The following is a 15,722-nucleotide window of genomic DNA, read 5'->3' as shown; positions in this document are numbered from 1 at the left end:
AAAAACATGGGAATGGCATAAATCTCAGCTTTAGTTTCCATGAACTCCAAGACAGAATTACCACTCTGTCTGATCATTTTTGCCAGGTACACCCAGCTAAGATAAGAGCTTCCTTCAACATATCTGTGGCAAAAGGACAAGTTATGAAATAAGATTCCCCTTTGCAGTCTCTGTATCATGCTTTTTTTGTGCTGTAGCAAATTGTTTTTGCAGCACACACTGTAATATGCATCTAGAATAATATTTGGTTAGGCCAACAGTTGTTGCTTACATTGTTCTGTAACAACCGGTGATTAAGAACCTCTCTGTATGGTTGAATCTCCATTAATTAATTTCCTCTGCAGAATATATACACCTGCCTATTCTTCCTCGGAAATCCTAATATGAAGTAAAGCTATTTTGCAGGTAAACAAAGGATGTAAAGGATGACCTTTAACTTTGACAGCAGTATTTGTGATTTACCATCTGTCATAGCTGATCACTCCTAATAGCAGTATGCTGGATAAGAAGCCGAAATAAGGAAACAGCGGGAGACAGAGGAAGGTTGGAGGGGAGTGGGAATGATCTAGCAACCCGTGTGCTGACAAGCAGGAGGTCCTGTGCATGGCTACACTTTGGGCCTCACTCTGACATCTGAAAACATGGCAAAGAGTTGATCCCGCAAGTCGCTGCACTGAAAAGATGTTTGCAGGACAAGGAATTAACCGTTGTTCAGCCCTTTATTAGGCCCTGTGACTGCTTTTTCACTTTTTTTTCAGCCTGTCCTGAGTGGAGGCAAGTGGCAGGCTGTCAGGATTGCAGGGTCAGCCCGTATCCACTGGGCAGCTCGCTGTGCTGCCACCAGCATTGTGCTGGGCTCTGCCTCCGTGGCATGCCATGGAGCAACTGTATGAACTCAGGGAGGAAAAAGGGTAAAGAATGATGTGAACTCTTTGCAAGATTGTTTGTATTTTCTACCATGTTTTATGTCTTTAATAAACACAATCTCAGTTGTTTGTTCTCTCCACTGGTTGACAAAATGGCAAATCTTACCTGATATAATGGTGGAAAATATAAATAGCTTTCTAGCAATAAGGCTTCATTAATATGTATTGGAAACCTAAAACGGTAGTCAGCTATAAGGGGGAAAATGTACAGAATTACTATGGATTATAATAATTTCAGCAAAGCTTCTAATTTATATATTAAGCTTGCTTAATGGACTTACAGTGCATTGCTCTTTGATCTGAAGAAAAAGGTGCTGAATAATTTATCAAATAAAAAAGGAAACAATCCCATAGCCCAGCCCACACATCACATTCTGCCCTATAATTTACATTTTTTAAGAGATGCCATTTCGAGGCAGGAGAACTGGTTCCTAAAGAATCCTTCTAATATTACAAATGTATTTTCATGAGGTACACTCTGGGGAAAAAATACTAATGAAGGAATGCAATTCTGCAGACAAATATTTCAGATCTATGCCTTCCTCACTGAAGACAGTCATTTCAACTAAATGCCAAAAGGCATTTAACTGTAACATTTGTCAGTGGAATAGGATTGGCTTCAGGTTTCCCTCCTGATTTACAATTGAGTGTTTATTGGGTCTCCTGTACTGTAGTGTGTTTTGTTAACCTCTAAAAAGCCCACGTCCAGCCTGTGTATTAATCACAAGGATGATATCTGTCACAGTAAATTGGGTTGCTCTGGGGTTTTTGTGCTGTGCCAGGAGAGGAAAGGAGAAGGCCAGGGCCTGCTCTGAGGGGCAGGACAGGTTGTGGGGGGCAGCTGCAGGCCGTGGGGTGGATAACCCCTGTCAGCTCCTGGCTCCAGGATGGCTCCCTATGAGCTTTGCTGTTTATTTCTGTGCCTCTGTTTTTCAGCTGAGAAAGGGGGGGACCTGTGTCATGTTGGGTGAGCTGCTGGAGTCACAGGCCCAATGAGGATTTAGTTCATCGTGGCATCATGTTTAATGAGTAATTGTTGGGAGCGCTGGGTCTGGAGTTCCTCACATGGGTTCGTGCCTACCTATTGCCGTCATTCCTCAGTAATCCCAGCTGCTGGTCACATACACGTGGATCAGCCATGCTGGTAATCACAGCTTTGTTGTGACTCTTGACAGGTCTCCCATTCACATTTCCCCCATTTGTCCAAAGCAATGAGTTGTCAAACATTTACTATGGCAGTGTGCAGGGTTTATTCATATTTAAATAAAGCCATTATCCTGGCCTTGAGTTTCAGTAGTTTTCTGCGCTTCCTCTTGAGTATTTCTCTCAGTAGTGCCGTCTAATCAGCTTTAGGTTTTAATTAAACAGCTGTCATTTGCTTCCTAGTTCTGTTGCAACCTGATGATGTATTAAATTTTAATTTAGCCTAGGCTGGATAATAAGTAGATTCCTTCAGACAACAAAGAAATGCTATTAGCAGGTTACAGTTGTAATTAAGAAGAGCTCTGCTGAAGTGCTAATGCATTCAGGTACAGAGAAGGAACTGGAGATAAACACGCACACAATTATTATTCAGGGATAGTGCTTGCAATATGATTGTTTAGCTTCCACCCGGGCTGCTTGAATTCCAGGCTTTGGTCAAGATCTAGCATTATACACCATTGTTGGAAGAAATCAGAAAGGATTTCCAGTTTTTCAACTGGGCCCTTTCTGTGTCAGCAGTTAGAGGTTTGTGCTGGTGGTCCCCAAGTGTTTTTCCAGATGTTTCAGTGATGCTGAGCCAAGCATGTAAATATAAAAGCCTGTGCATATAAATCAGCATTATTACCCCTCTCAAGATTTCAAACTGTGCTAGTGGTAAACAGCACAGGTATCTCAAATGCAGTAACATTTTTCCTGTAGTAAACCTTAATCATGGAAATACAAAACAAACCTAACAGAATCTCTTGAAGGTCCAAAAAATAAATAATAATAAAAAGAAGCCTGCTTATAAATCTAATGGACAGTCAATTAGTTCAGTTCTGCCTTCATATTTCTTCCTCAGAGGAAATATATTTTTTCAGTCTATAAATAACCAGCTCTTAAAAAGGTCTTTACACTGCCTATTATACTTGCGTAACACCTGATCCAAGCATCAGGCCTCTGAAATATTGATTTATGTAGTAGAATTGCTTATCAGTGAAGTGTAGTTTCAGTGATGCAGCAGTGGCTAATAGGCACTGTGGGCATCTGTACGTACGGGGATGGGGGAAGAGTCAGGACAATACTTGTGTCTGGAGCCAGGTGAGCACATTGCAGAGCACCCACAGGTAGAGGGTGGCAGGGTGTCACTTCTAAGACCCTTTCTCTCACACTAAGCTTCACAGAGAGTTTACAGAAGAATGCAAATCTCTTTATAAACTTTGCATTATCCTTCAGAGCATCAAAGTATGTTCTCAGCTTGGTAGCTAAGCAGCACTTAGAGTTAAAGGAGGCTCGAGGTTTTGTTTATCCATTGTCACACAGGAGGGTTAACATGATGGTGGTACAACAAACGACACAAAAAGCAAAGGAGAAATTATTTCAGGCCTGCTGAGAACCTGATTCCAAGTCCACTGAAGTCAAAAGAAGTCTTTCATATATGACTCAGTACGGTTTTGGATCAGACTGTAATTGCATCCAAGTGCCACCTGCCCCTGACACGTAGGAGTTATGTAGCTGTGCTAAGAGAAGGTGGTTCAGAAGTAGAATTAGTCACGTGTTCATTGTTTGTGACCTTGGCAAAAATACTATCCCCTTGAAAAGTGTCTGTTGTTGAAGAATGGCCTGCTGACAAACTGGGTGCATTCTGACACAGAAGCACCATGTCTGCATCACATATGTGGCATGTTTATATCAAATTGATGGCCTAGGGGTATTTGGAATATTTGTCATTGGTTTGGCAAAATCTAACTACCTCTTCTTGACATACTTGTGGATGAAACACCTTCAGTTTGTCTTACACAACCTCTTTCCACCTGAGGTGTTGCTGATCGTTTTTACATGGTAGTGGAGTTTCTTAGTTTTGTTCAAACGTTAGCCTTTGTAAAGGTTTTACAGTTGTTCATTTTTCACTTACTTCTCTGTTTCCCAGCGTCCTTCTGTCAGGGATGGCAGCTGGTTATAAATTATCCCATTCAGCAAAGACAAAAACCAGTCACTGGGGTAAAACATCTGGTTTGTGCCTTGCAAAGGACAGGACCAAGATGTATTAATTTCATGCGGCGTTATTCAGAAAAGCATCTCTGTTCAGGACAACACTAAAATCTACTTAAATCACGCTGAAATCTGTGTCAAGTTGAGCCACATACCTTTAGTGCTGTTCTGAACAGAAATGGACTCAAGTCCACGTTTAAGTGCTTTTCTGGAACATGACTGCCCATAAAGCTCTAGTAGACTATCAGTTAGCTGGCACTAGTGTTATTAGTACTTCAACTCATTTAATTCAAGGTGCTTTTGTAGAAGTTTCCGAATATTGATTAATAATACATCTTAGTTGCAAGTGTTTATTGGTCTTCTCCAGCTGTCCTCAGCTTGTGGTCAATGCCCATTATTTTCTATCAATCTAGCTAGCAGACAGAAGCAAATGATAGTGAATATATCTCCCTATGCAAGCTGCCATCAAATTTTTCACTAAAATCAATTTTTTATTCCTGCAATTCTAATAATGGAATTTAAAGTTAGATTAGTTGGAAGCAACTTTTTTTTTTCTTTTTTTTTTTTTTTTACCCTAGCTGGCAAGCAATTAGTTTCACAGAAATTGAAAAATTAAAAGCAGAGGGATTTAAAGCAGTATTTCCTCTCACAAGTTTTTCTAGAAGGCTGAGCTGAATCTTTTCTGAAGCACAGATCATTCCTTGTTCTGCGTGTGTATGAAATGTTGGACCTGCAGTAAGGACTGCTTAAGCGGAGCCAAATTCCTCCGTAGGCCTTTGGAGGCTGTTCCCCTCCAGTTTGCAGATCTGGTTTGCTTATGCAAGGCAAGGACCGCTGTAGCAGCTCACTTGGATTAATTAATCAAGCAGCAGCCATACTGAGATGCAGAGGAAGTCTGTGTTAATGGAGTCATTAGAGTGCCAGCACTGTGAATTCATCAGGATTAGAGATAAATGTGGTAAAACATCACTAGGTGGGATTTTGATGGGGAAAGATTAAAAAAAGTTGTATATGGCATTGCTTAGTTTGTAATACCCTATCTCATGCACAGTGTTTCTCATTGTGCATTTATGTCCAGAAAAGGGACAACTGGCTCAGCTGAGAACTCTTTCAGCTGAAACAAAAAGGAAAAAATGCTGTTATTGTAATGCCTGGGAATCACCTCCCAAACCACTGCCATGGTTTGGGACATAAGGGTGCGATGAGGTGCTGCCACTCTGTGGAGATAGTGCTTGAAAAGCGCTGTGGTTCTGCCACTCTGCAGGCATGTCTTCACACGTAATTGCGTGACAGATTTCATTTCCACAGCAGCCAGACCCATAAATTGGCTCCAATAGAGTAAATCTGTATGTCTGTCAAAACCAGAACTTGGTGGTCCAGACACAACTTCTGGCTTAAGAAATTGTTACACCACTGATTGCAGGGAGCTCACAGGGTATGTCCAAGGAACTGTTGCTCCCCATATCTGTCCCTCTCTGAGGAAGGCTTTTGGTTTTTTGGTCTGACCCCTGCAGCTTCCGTATGGTTTTTGCTTTTGTAACACTCATCCTTTAATTGTGTGTGCATACAGGACACGGAAGTCCTTAACACAGCCATCCTGACGGGCAAAACAGTGTCCGTTCCAGTCAAGGTCGTTGCTGTGCAGGAGGATGGGTCGGTGGTTGATGTTTCGGAGTCCACTGAGTGCAAATCAGCTGATGAAGATGTCATAAAGGTAAGGCACCTACAAGAGGTGGGCATGAGGAAAATGTGAGTTTTCTCCCTTGTCTTCACCACCAGCACCACCATACTGGGTCCTAGCCTACATTCTGGATTTAATGTGGAGTGGTTGTTTTATACAATCATAGCTATTTCTGCAGTGCTAGGTATTTATCTAGTGCTAGGTATAGTAGCAAGGCTGTATATGCTTCTTACTGCATCACCTACTTTACGCTCAGGAGTCTCTTACAAGTACTGAACTTTACTAAAATCCAGAGGAGCATGACAGAGAATAGAAAATAACAAAGATATTGGAAAAATCTTTAAAACAAAAGCTGTGAACTGTTATTTTTCTTTTTAAATATAATGTGTTCAGCTGGTTCTCATTCCACAGCATTGAGATGAAAACAGCTTTAATTTAACTTTATCAAGACATTGACTGTATGACTTCTGACACATTGTGTGGCTTTCAGCTTTTAGCTCATTATTTTTAGGCATAAAAGAGGTACTTTTGAACATGTTTAGTAGATTTATTTGATTTATTATGTGGCTTGAGGCTGTTTTTTGTTGTTTTAAATGAACAATGGAATTGAGTATAATGGCTTCTATATAGGGTTGTTTTCTTGTATTCTCTATTAATTTCTTTCAGAAAGATGATTTGTCTCAATTCTAGGAAAATACAGTATATTATATAAAAATGCTGTAAAAATAGGATTGTATACTCATCCTTTTTTTTGCATATAGTAATCCCATAACCTGTAGATCTTATTATAAACTCTCTCTGGAGCTCTGAAAAAAGAAGTTTGTCATATGTCTGATAATTCTGTCATGTCTGGATGTATCCCAGGCCTGACCCAGTCCCTTTTATAACTACTTTTAAAAGGTCTATTCAGATTGCATTTCAAACCCACATCCTATACCTGTGTATTTTCAACCTATCAATGTAACCTCTTTCTAGATAAGACTGCAGAGGTCCTAACAGATAGCTTGTACTTTATCAGATAATTTTTTGTGTTCTGTGTCTGGCTAAAGAAATGCACAGAGCAAAGCTGTCGTTTATTTTGGAGACCATATGCTGGAATGAAAAATTCACCTTCTTACTTTTGACAACTCTGAATGAGCTTATTATGGATATTTATATACTCTAAAACAAACATCTCATTGCGTTTTATTTCCAACAACAAAGAAATTCCTTTGCAGTTAAAGTGCTTACAGAACAACTGTACATTTCATAGAGATACCCTGTTTCTGAGACTCTCAGATGAGAGATGACATCCACTTGATCCTAAGTAGCTATAGGAAAGACATGATAGGTTTGGGAAAAAGTCTTGGTCAGACAACTTCTGCTTGTTTCCAAGTTTTTTCATGAATGTTTTTATCTCTGTTTATCATGAAGGCAAATTATTCATAAATAAGATTCAAGTTACTGAGAAAAGGCGTGTGTGCAATTGAATCCTCAGGGACAGAGTTATGCCTAGCACTTCTCAGACCTCAAAACATTTTGCAAAGTAAATCAGTGTTATAATCCCTTTTCCTGAAAGTGACTGTTCCAATGTTTGCCCTTGGCCAGTGATGGAAGAGGTTTCTTGAATCTCTAGCCTGAGCTCCAGCTTCTCTACTTATGTTATATATTAGATGGGGAAAGAAAAATCACATTTTGTTTTTCTGGTAAGCAAATTTCCTTGAAAGCCCTTACCAGAAAGGACATGAAAAAGGACATGAATGAATATCTTTGTTTATGACTAATGTAATTGTCATAAAAGCAGTTCCTTTTGATAAATCTTGCCTTTTTTTTTTTTTTTTTTTTTTTTTTTTTTTGCTATTTACCATACAGCTCTTTGTATCTGATTAGTGGCTATTCTTTATCAGTTTACAATGAAGTGCTCATATTATAAACTCAAGCACCAAGTTATATATCATCAATATATTATTGCTCAGACTGTCTTTTCTTCGTACTTCAAACTTTTTTGAAGTACGAAGAAAACCAGGTACTGATCTAAAAGATAGTGTATGTGGACTTTTGTTTCTATTAATTGGATTTCTAGTATTTCTAGGACTTGCTGTAGTTGGAGAATGCTAGACTGAACCAGATACAAAAAGGTCAGGAAAAGGACTCCCCTTCCACTTCCACTAATAAAATTAGTATCTGCACATGTTAGGGAGATGTTGCATTTCAAAACACTGCTTGTTTAAAGTCCATTTAGTTCGATCAGCAGTTGTCCATATGGATGTCCTGTCAAAGCTGGGCATGAAGTTGTTATGGTTCCTGAATTTAAGAGGTCCACTGAAGCTTGCAGCTAAATAAAACTTGACATGACCTCTCTGAGCAGAGACAAGATTACCGGTTGCATTTGTGGATTTATGCACTTCAAGAAAGCAAACCTCTTGCCCTCTGACCATCTTTATTTCTTGATTTTTTCAAAATGGGTTGTATTTCCAGGTGGAAGTAGACCTGTTCCAAAGCACCTTCAAGTTGATGAGGGTCCTCCCACTTTCAATGATTTGGGGAGAGCAGACCAAAACACTGGGCAAAATTCTGCACAGGTTTTACAAGATTTGCACTGTATTTTCCCCCACCCCTCTCACCTGGTATCCAAGGCTATTGGTTTAACGTATGAAAACAAGAGGTCTGAGTGATAAAAGGGTCTCAAAATGGGAGTAATGTTATTTTTGTGAAAATTACAATGCTGTTATAATGGATTTTAGTCACAAATTACTGAGAGGTACTCTCAGACTGAATGCTATTCAGGCATAATTTTTAACTGGAAATGCATGTATTGGTTGCAAGATTGAATCCATAACAATTAATTAGCCAAGTTAAAATTTAGTACAAGGTTTGTGTGCCCGTATTTTTTCATAAAAATACATATTTCCTTTACAAGCCCCTTGGGTAAACTCAATATTGACTTTGCTTCCAGATTTGCGTTGCCTTTTCTATATATATACTGCTAAACCCTCTAATAAGGGTTGTCAGACATTGTGGATGTAATTGCCTTATCTTGAGCTTCTTTTCACTGTTAATTCTGCCTTTATTGTATCTTTTGTAATCGGAGAGATATTCATATTCTTTTGGGCAGAATAGACTGTTGTATTCCTAAACTTTTATTTCTGTTTAATAGCTAATGATTTAATAGACAATTAAGGAAACAGTTCTTTGATCACTGCTCTAACACCATTATTTTCAATTAAGACACAACGAACTGAATCTAGCTTAAATAGAAACAGACTTTGGCCCAGGCTATTATGTATTTATACAAAATTTGCTTATCTGCGCAGCTACCTAGATATCAAATTGATAAAAATACTACTCAGAGATGGTCAAACAGATAGATGATAAGTGATTTATTAGTAGACAAAAGATGTGAATCCCTGCTGTCCAAAGACATATATCTCCTCCACATAACACTTTAATAGCTTCCCAGAAAGAGACTATTTCAGTCCTTATTTTTCAAAGCCTACATAATTAGTGGTAAATATAGTGAAATACACCCATTACGTCTTGACCTTGCATTTTCCAACCTTAGTGTGACTAGATCCTCAGCGGAGTTGCCCAGATCAACTTGTTCATTGGACTGCCATCCCTGGTCCCTGGTCCCTACAGTTGCTGCTCCCTACAGTTTGACACAGGTCATAATAGTACCAACCATTTTACTTTGAAATGGCTTTAAAATTGTAAAAAAACATTTAAAAAAATTAGATGGAAATATTGCTCTGAGTCGGTGAAACTCTGATGTTTATTCCGTCATTGAAAAGGGATATTTAATGTTTTTGGCATTTGAAAGCAAAGATTGCCTTTATGATTAAGGCATGGAAATGCTTCTCAGCATTAATTTCCATATCTTTTGCTGATTTCCTGTATGACTGTGGGAAGTCAGTCATTCCTTTTGGAATCTCGCTTCCTTATCTGCAAACAAGGCTGAGAAAACATCTTTTGCCAGCCTCAGCTTGCCTTATGTAATTTTTCAAGCTACTGTTGACAAAATCCTTATCTCCACAAGTCCCATTAACTTCAGTGGTCTTCCCACTTGAAGGACTTCTCCTAAGGAGTCCTGCTTCTCCAGCAAACCAGAGCTAAATAGGGTGGTGAAGCTGAAAAAAAAAAAGAAGTGATAGTAACTTGATAAATTTATGCACAAGTTACTCGGCTACTCTGGTGATGGGTAAAACACTGAGATAAAGGAGCTCTAGCATGGTAGGATGTGCCTTTTCTATATGTGTGCTGAACCATGGGGCCTCAGCCTTCACAAGTGGGGAAGAAAAGGATTAAAGCAGTTGTATCATGGCAGAGGCGTTCTTTGCCCATCCGTCTTATAAGCATGGCTGAAGTTTTGCTGGCCTGTTAAAGTGGGTTTTGCTTGTTCTCCGTCATCCTTTAGGCCATAGTTAGAGGGAAGTCAAATTAGACCAATGGTAGTGGTGGAGTCACGATGATTGTATTGCAGAGGAAAGTCTAACCTGAGGGGCTCTGGCACTGTCAATCTTTACAGGTTCTTAGATGCTCCAAGTAAGGTTCATGCATTACTTTGTCCTTGCTATGGAAGTGTCTTTAAAAGCCTGAACTGTAGTAATTTCACATGAAGAAAATTTCTGAAAACATTTTAGTTACGTGGTAGTCACAAATATCACCCACAAAGCAGCATCAAGAGAGAAAATTATAATGAGGACAGCTTCTTATTCCAAATGTTTATCTCAGTAGTGTACAAATGAAAGAGAGGCAGCTGCCCAATTAATTCATTCTTAGATTAGTCATATTTTCATGTTCTTTGCAAGTTACGCAGAAATTGATTGGTGGTATAAATTAATGTCCGCAGTAATTCAAATGGCTTCCATGGAGTTACACCACGGGCTAATTTAGTCTAATTTTTTGTAACAGAAAAGGCCCTCAATTGAACAGAAGGGAGCCAGAGGGCCTCATCTTCCTCATTTCTGCCCACATGTAAAGTGCAATGGAAACAGGCTGAATGTGCCCAGGCAGAGGTATACATTAAAAACAATGGTGCTTCAGTAATATACCGTGAACTCTTCTGTGCAAGAATGCACTTTTCTTGTCAGCTTGCTAGAGGAAAGCACTTCAGTGAATTATATTTCACCTTTTCATAATTTCCTGTCTAATTATAATGAAAGTCTAATTCAAACCATTCCTACCCCCTACTTTTCTAATACAAACCTTATCTTGAACTCTCCAAAATTGATGTTAAAACAATAGAAGACCTAATTTTCATAGCAGCAGCCAGCTAGGTGTTATCTAAGATGCTGTAAAAATGGTGTAGGAAAGGCAGGAAAGGTAATAATAGCTGAACCAGATTAAATCTGCAGAAGGTTCTTCCCTCTTACAAAGGCAGACGAGTGACTGAGGACCTTATTCAACAGCTGTGGGCACATTGATCTCTAATGCCAGCACAGTAGCTGCTACAAGGGACTCCAAAATAAACAAGCAAACAAACAAAGATAGGGAGGGATACTGCAGTTCTGTAATTTAGATGATACTGAATTCTGGGAACACTTCCCTGCTGCAAACCCACAGCATGTTCTTAGGACAATTCAGAGCAAGAAGCACATGCTTGTGGCTGTTTATGCAATGGTTTATGCAGGAGATCTGAAAACAAAAGCAGTGCTTGTCATTTGCAAGTTCTGCAGCTGCTTCACCATTAAAGTACGTGATTGAGAATGAAATGTACATGAAGAAGAGCTAATCTTATTTCTCCATCCATCATATTTTTGGGTGCTTATCACTTCATTACCTTAGAGCTTGATTTTGTGGACACTTGCTCAGAAATAAGCTTACTCCAGGAGTTCAAACTCTTTCTGGCAGCAGTGAAAACACTCTCTACTCGTTTATATGATGGATTTACTTTGATGCCAGTTGGTTTATTACACAATTCATTTTGAGCTAGATCTTACTTTTTAAGTGATTTTTTTCCTCAGTGCTTCTGAGTGGTTCAAGATTGACAGCCCTGGAGGCTTAACCACTCTGTCTTACCCCAGCATAGGGGACAGGTCGGGGCTGCAACAGGCAGCTGTTCAGATAGAAAGCTTTTGAAGTGCAAATCTTTAATTTGGTGAGTCCATTTCCTTGTCCAACCAGTCCTTTTAATCTCACCTGATTAGTGCCAGTGAATCAGTATCATCAGCTCCATGAAATCAGCTGGTAACAACCTCAAGTCACTGTCAGCTTCATTTCCATCCATCTTTGAGAGCTGGGAGGTGATGGACTCTGCAGTCTATTACAAATCCTCTGAAATAATGACTCCCCCTGATGCTTGGCACAGGGAAGATGCTTATGGCAGCAAAGTGTTCCTCAGCTGAACAGAAGGATTATTGAGGAGGATCCTGCCTGAGACCCAGGAGTCCTGGTTTACCTCTCTGCTGTGCTCCAGACCTCCTCTGTGAAGTTGCTGGCCTGTCTCAGTTGTGCCAGAGGGATAATGAGAATACATCTGTCTCAGTAGGATTCACTGGCAAGAAACCTGTTAGAGACTGTGGATCTTGTCTTTGATACCTGCAGACAGGTATACCTAAGTTAGAGCAATAATTAGAGATCACTGAGTTGCTTGAAATGCATTAAACTTGTAATTAGATCTGTTTTTTAGCTTTTTGGCCAGAAAACACCCCCTTTTCCCCCATACAAAGTTCATCTTTATTAGTCATAAAAGAGAGGCAGGAGAGTATGGCAGATCTCTCTGCAATATGTTGACTGTTGAGTTAAGGATTTTGCTTTTTGTTGAAATATTAGAGTTTCTGACATTCAGGTCACCAGATTCTGCTAATTAGTTTCATAGCCAGACAAAGCATGATCAGAAAAGAGTAGCATAGCCACTTACTGCATATTAAGGATTTGTCTCAAAAAAAACCACCCTTGTTACACAGCAACAGGTTGAAATCTATAGTGTTTTGTGAATGTGCCAAGCTAAAACTTCGCGTTTAGAATCATATTTGCACACAAAACAGTTCCATGTATAGCAATAAGGATGCCAGTGAGGCAATCTCACAAAATCACATATTGAAGAATTAATATTCTGTACACATTACACATTGTACACAGCTTATAGCAAAATATATGTGTGTGTTTTCCTGAAGTTATTTTTAAACACACACAGTCTTCAAAGCCAGCTTGAGAAAACAGTGTTTTGTCTGGGAGAGAATCCATTAAGAACAGACCATACCGACATGTGCAATTACACAGATTTCGGCAGAGATGCTTATGGTGTCTTCCAAGGGACCAGCTGCTGCTTCAGAGGAAGAAAACAATTCTATGGCTTAGCGTTTGGCTGCTCAGAGAGCAGAAATGCAAAGGGCATGGATCCCAGTCCTGGGCAACGATCATTAGCCTGAACTGCGATATTGCTTAGGATAAACTCTAAATATTTTATACTCTTAGTATGCACATAGTAAACAGCTCAGTCCAGGCTCAGCAAAAGCAAATGTAGCAATAAGTAACTGTTGTTAGGAGAAAATAATGAACTTTGGGAAGCACTCCTTTGAGATGCATAATAGGAGTTGAGGATGGAGATGATGAGACTGACACACCACCATCATTCTGAAGTGCACTTAATTTATTTGACTTAGAAGCATCTACCTGTGACAGTAAACAAATCCCTTCCTCATCTTTGGAAGAAGGCAGTTTTGTTCTTGGTATATTCTTAATTATTAATATTTTTGCATTTTGATTGTACAGAATTGGAAACCAGAATAACTATTTTGGTTTCCTTTATGGAAACAGCAACAGGACAAGAAATACATGTAGCTAGACAGCTGTGTACCTTTGTGCATAAGGATTGGGACATAGCTGTGATTTTGAGGGGAATGAGGAAAATCCAGCCATAAAGAACAGCAGCTAAATACTGGGTTAATGAGTTGGACAAGTCATTAAATAAGGATGAAAGAACAAAATGAAGTTATAATTGGTATTTCTTTTTCCATAAGGTACAGGGAATGGAAGATGCTCGCTGGGGTGTAGCTTTTGTCCTCTTCTAGTTTAGTAATATGCTGTACTTGAGCATGCCTATCACATTTGGTGGTTTAAAACTTCAAATTTGTTCAATTGGAACTAGAAAGTAAATTCATTGCCTCTCCATTTTATAGCACCTCAGTGGGGCATATTTGGAATTCTATAGTGCTTGGCTGTGGATTTAAGCAGCTTTCCACTGAATTCCGTGTGAAAATGGATCACTGGTTTGATGATAATCAAAATTTTACTCCTTTGATGACTTTACCTTGAGGAAAAGCATGGAAGTGGTAGAGACTGTAGAGCAAGCAAGCATATTGACCATATTTTCCACTTAAAATAGTCAATGGTCAAACAGCCACCAGTGTTGGCACTGTGCCCTGGAAGACAAACAGGAACCTCAGTCACCTTAGTACTTTGTTCCAGACACTCCTGTTCTGTTTTTGCTCCCATAATAATTGTGCAAATAGTCCCATTCACTGAGAGTAGGGACTACTCGTGTAAGAAGTGTTGCAGGACGTGTCCTTCACACATTGTAAAAATGCATTTTAGCAGCACGTAGCCAGCAGCTAACAAACTCTGCAGCTCTGTCAAAGGGAGTTCCAGTCTGCTTCTGCTGGAGAACCCTGTGGTGTCCTGTGGCTGTCCTCCACTCTGCGCTGCTGAATAAACCTCCCGTAAACACTAGTGTAGATCAGAAATCTGTCATGAGCCAGAAAAAAGGATGTACTGTAATAAATGGAGGAACGGTGAGCAGAGATACATGAACTCTTGTGAGTGTCAAGAAAAGGCTGTTAAATACATGTATACCTTATTGAAGAAGAAGTGGGCATTTATTTGAGTTGAATGCATTTATTATTTGTGGAGTACTGACAATGTACTCAACACTATATAAAGGTAGTGTGGACACAGTGCCTACAGATCTCACAGCTGAATAAAAGTTACACAGGGCTTGCCACAATATAGACGTTCTGGGAGGTAATCCTTTATTGAGTTACTTGTACAAATATCCAGAGCAGCTTAGCAGTGAGGAGGGGAATGCCATTACCCAGGGAACAGAGAATGGAGATTGCCCAGCAGGACTGCCAGCAAGGGCGAGTTCTCTGTTGGACCGCATTGTCAGAAATGATGAGTTCATAGCAGGAAATGCTATCTACTATTTATATGCTGTATTTATTTGCACTTTTCTGATTCCTGCTTCTGAGATTACTGTCTGGGTTAAATTTGCAACCCCTCCCCATTGACTCTTAGGTTTCCTCCCGAAAAACTAAGAGAAAATCCTTGAGACACACAATTCTTCCTTAGATCTCTTACACTCAACATTATCCACTGCAGAGCAAAATTAATGTATGCCCTTCCTTATTGTTTTCCTTCCTAATTCATTTCTTTCTATAGAGGCTCAGCAAGCACCAATTATCGAAGTTAGTTTTTAATTGCCTGAGCCCAGCATGACTGCTGCCTTCCAATCTAGTTGCCATTTGATGCAATCATCATTTCAGAATACAATGATTTTTTCTTTCCAAAATCTGAATGCTATATGGCCAGCTGATACCACTTGGCCTCAAGAGAACATAAAATACTGATAGAGCTGCCTGAAAGAATCTTTGATTGTGAGGTCTCCCCTAGTCAAGTGCACCAAGGTGATGTAAAACAATTTCTTTCCAGAAATGGTGTAATATGGGGCACAAAGAAATGTATTATTCCAATACTAAGCACATATGCTGGGGAGGCAGGGAGGGAAGACAGGAGGAGGACAGACCGGCAGCGTGCCGAAGTATTTCTCATGGTTGGAATGTTTGCTTTGAAAGGGCCTTTCAAGAGTATACGTTGCCAGGGGAGATTTTCTTTCCATTTCTTTTATTGCCACCCCACAAATCAAAGATTTCCATACACCACTACTGGAAAACTGCAGGCTTAAATAGTACCTGCCATGCAGAACCTGTAGCCTTTTAGTCTTTCTCCAACCTATAGTGAGTTTA

The 15,722-nt window shown here is 39.6% G+C and overlaps 1 protein-coding gene and 1 long non-coding RNA gene across 5 annotated transcripts in view; one reads left to right on the top strand and one right to left on the bottom strand.

Annotated features, from left to right (window-relative positions):
- The window catches only part of LOC139998800 (uncharacterized), a 117,902-nt gene that overhangs the window by 874 nt on the left and 101,306 nt on the right, over window positions 1–15,722 (bottom strand). The gene's annotated exons all lie outside the window — the stretch shown is intronic.
- Window positions 1–15,722, top strand: part of LOC101803831 (transmembrane protein 132B) — a 267,174-nt gene that overhangs the window by 211,530 nt on the left and 39,922 nt on the right. For all 4 annotated transcript variants that reach the window (XM_038187471.2, XM_072024322.1, XM_013098081.5 and 1 more), the window contains one exon: window positions 5,671–5,814. In XM_038187471.2, coding sequence (XP_038043399.1) covers window positions 5,671–5,814 — 144 coding nt within the window. The remainder of the gene's footprint in view (window positions 1–5,670; window positions 5,815–15,722) is intronic.

The sequence above is a fragment of the Anas platyrhynchos genome, chromosome 16 (genome assembly GCF_047663525.1).
Source record: "Anas platyrhynchos isolate ZD024472 breed Pekin duck chromosome 16, IASCAAS_PekinDuck_T2T, whole genome shotgun sequence".
NCBI lineage: Eukaryota > Metazoa > Chordata > Aves > Anseriformes > Anatidae > Anas > Anas platyrhynchos.
This window is presented reverse-complemented; position numbering and strand designations above follow the sequence as displayed.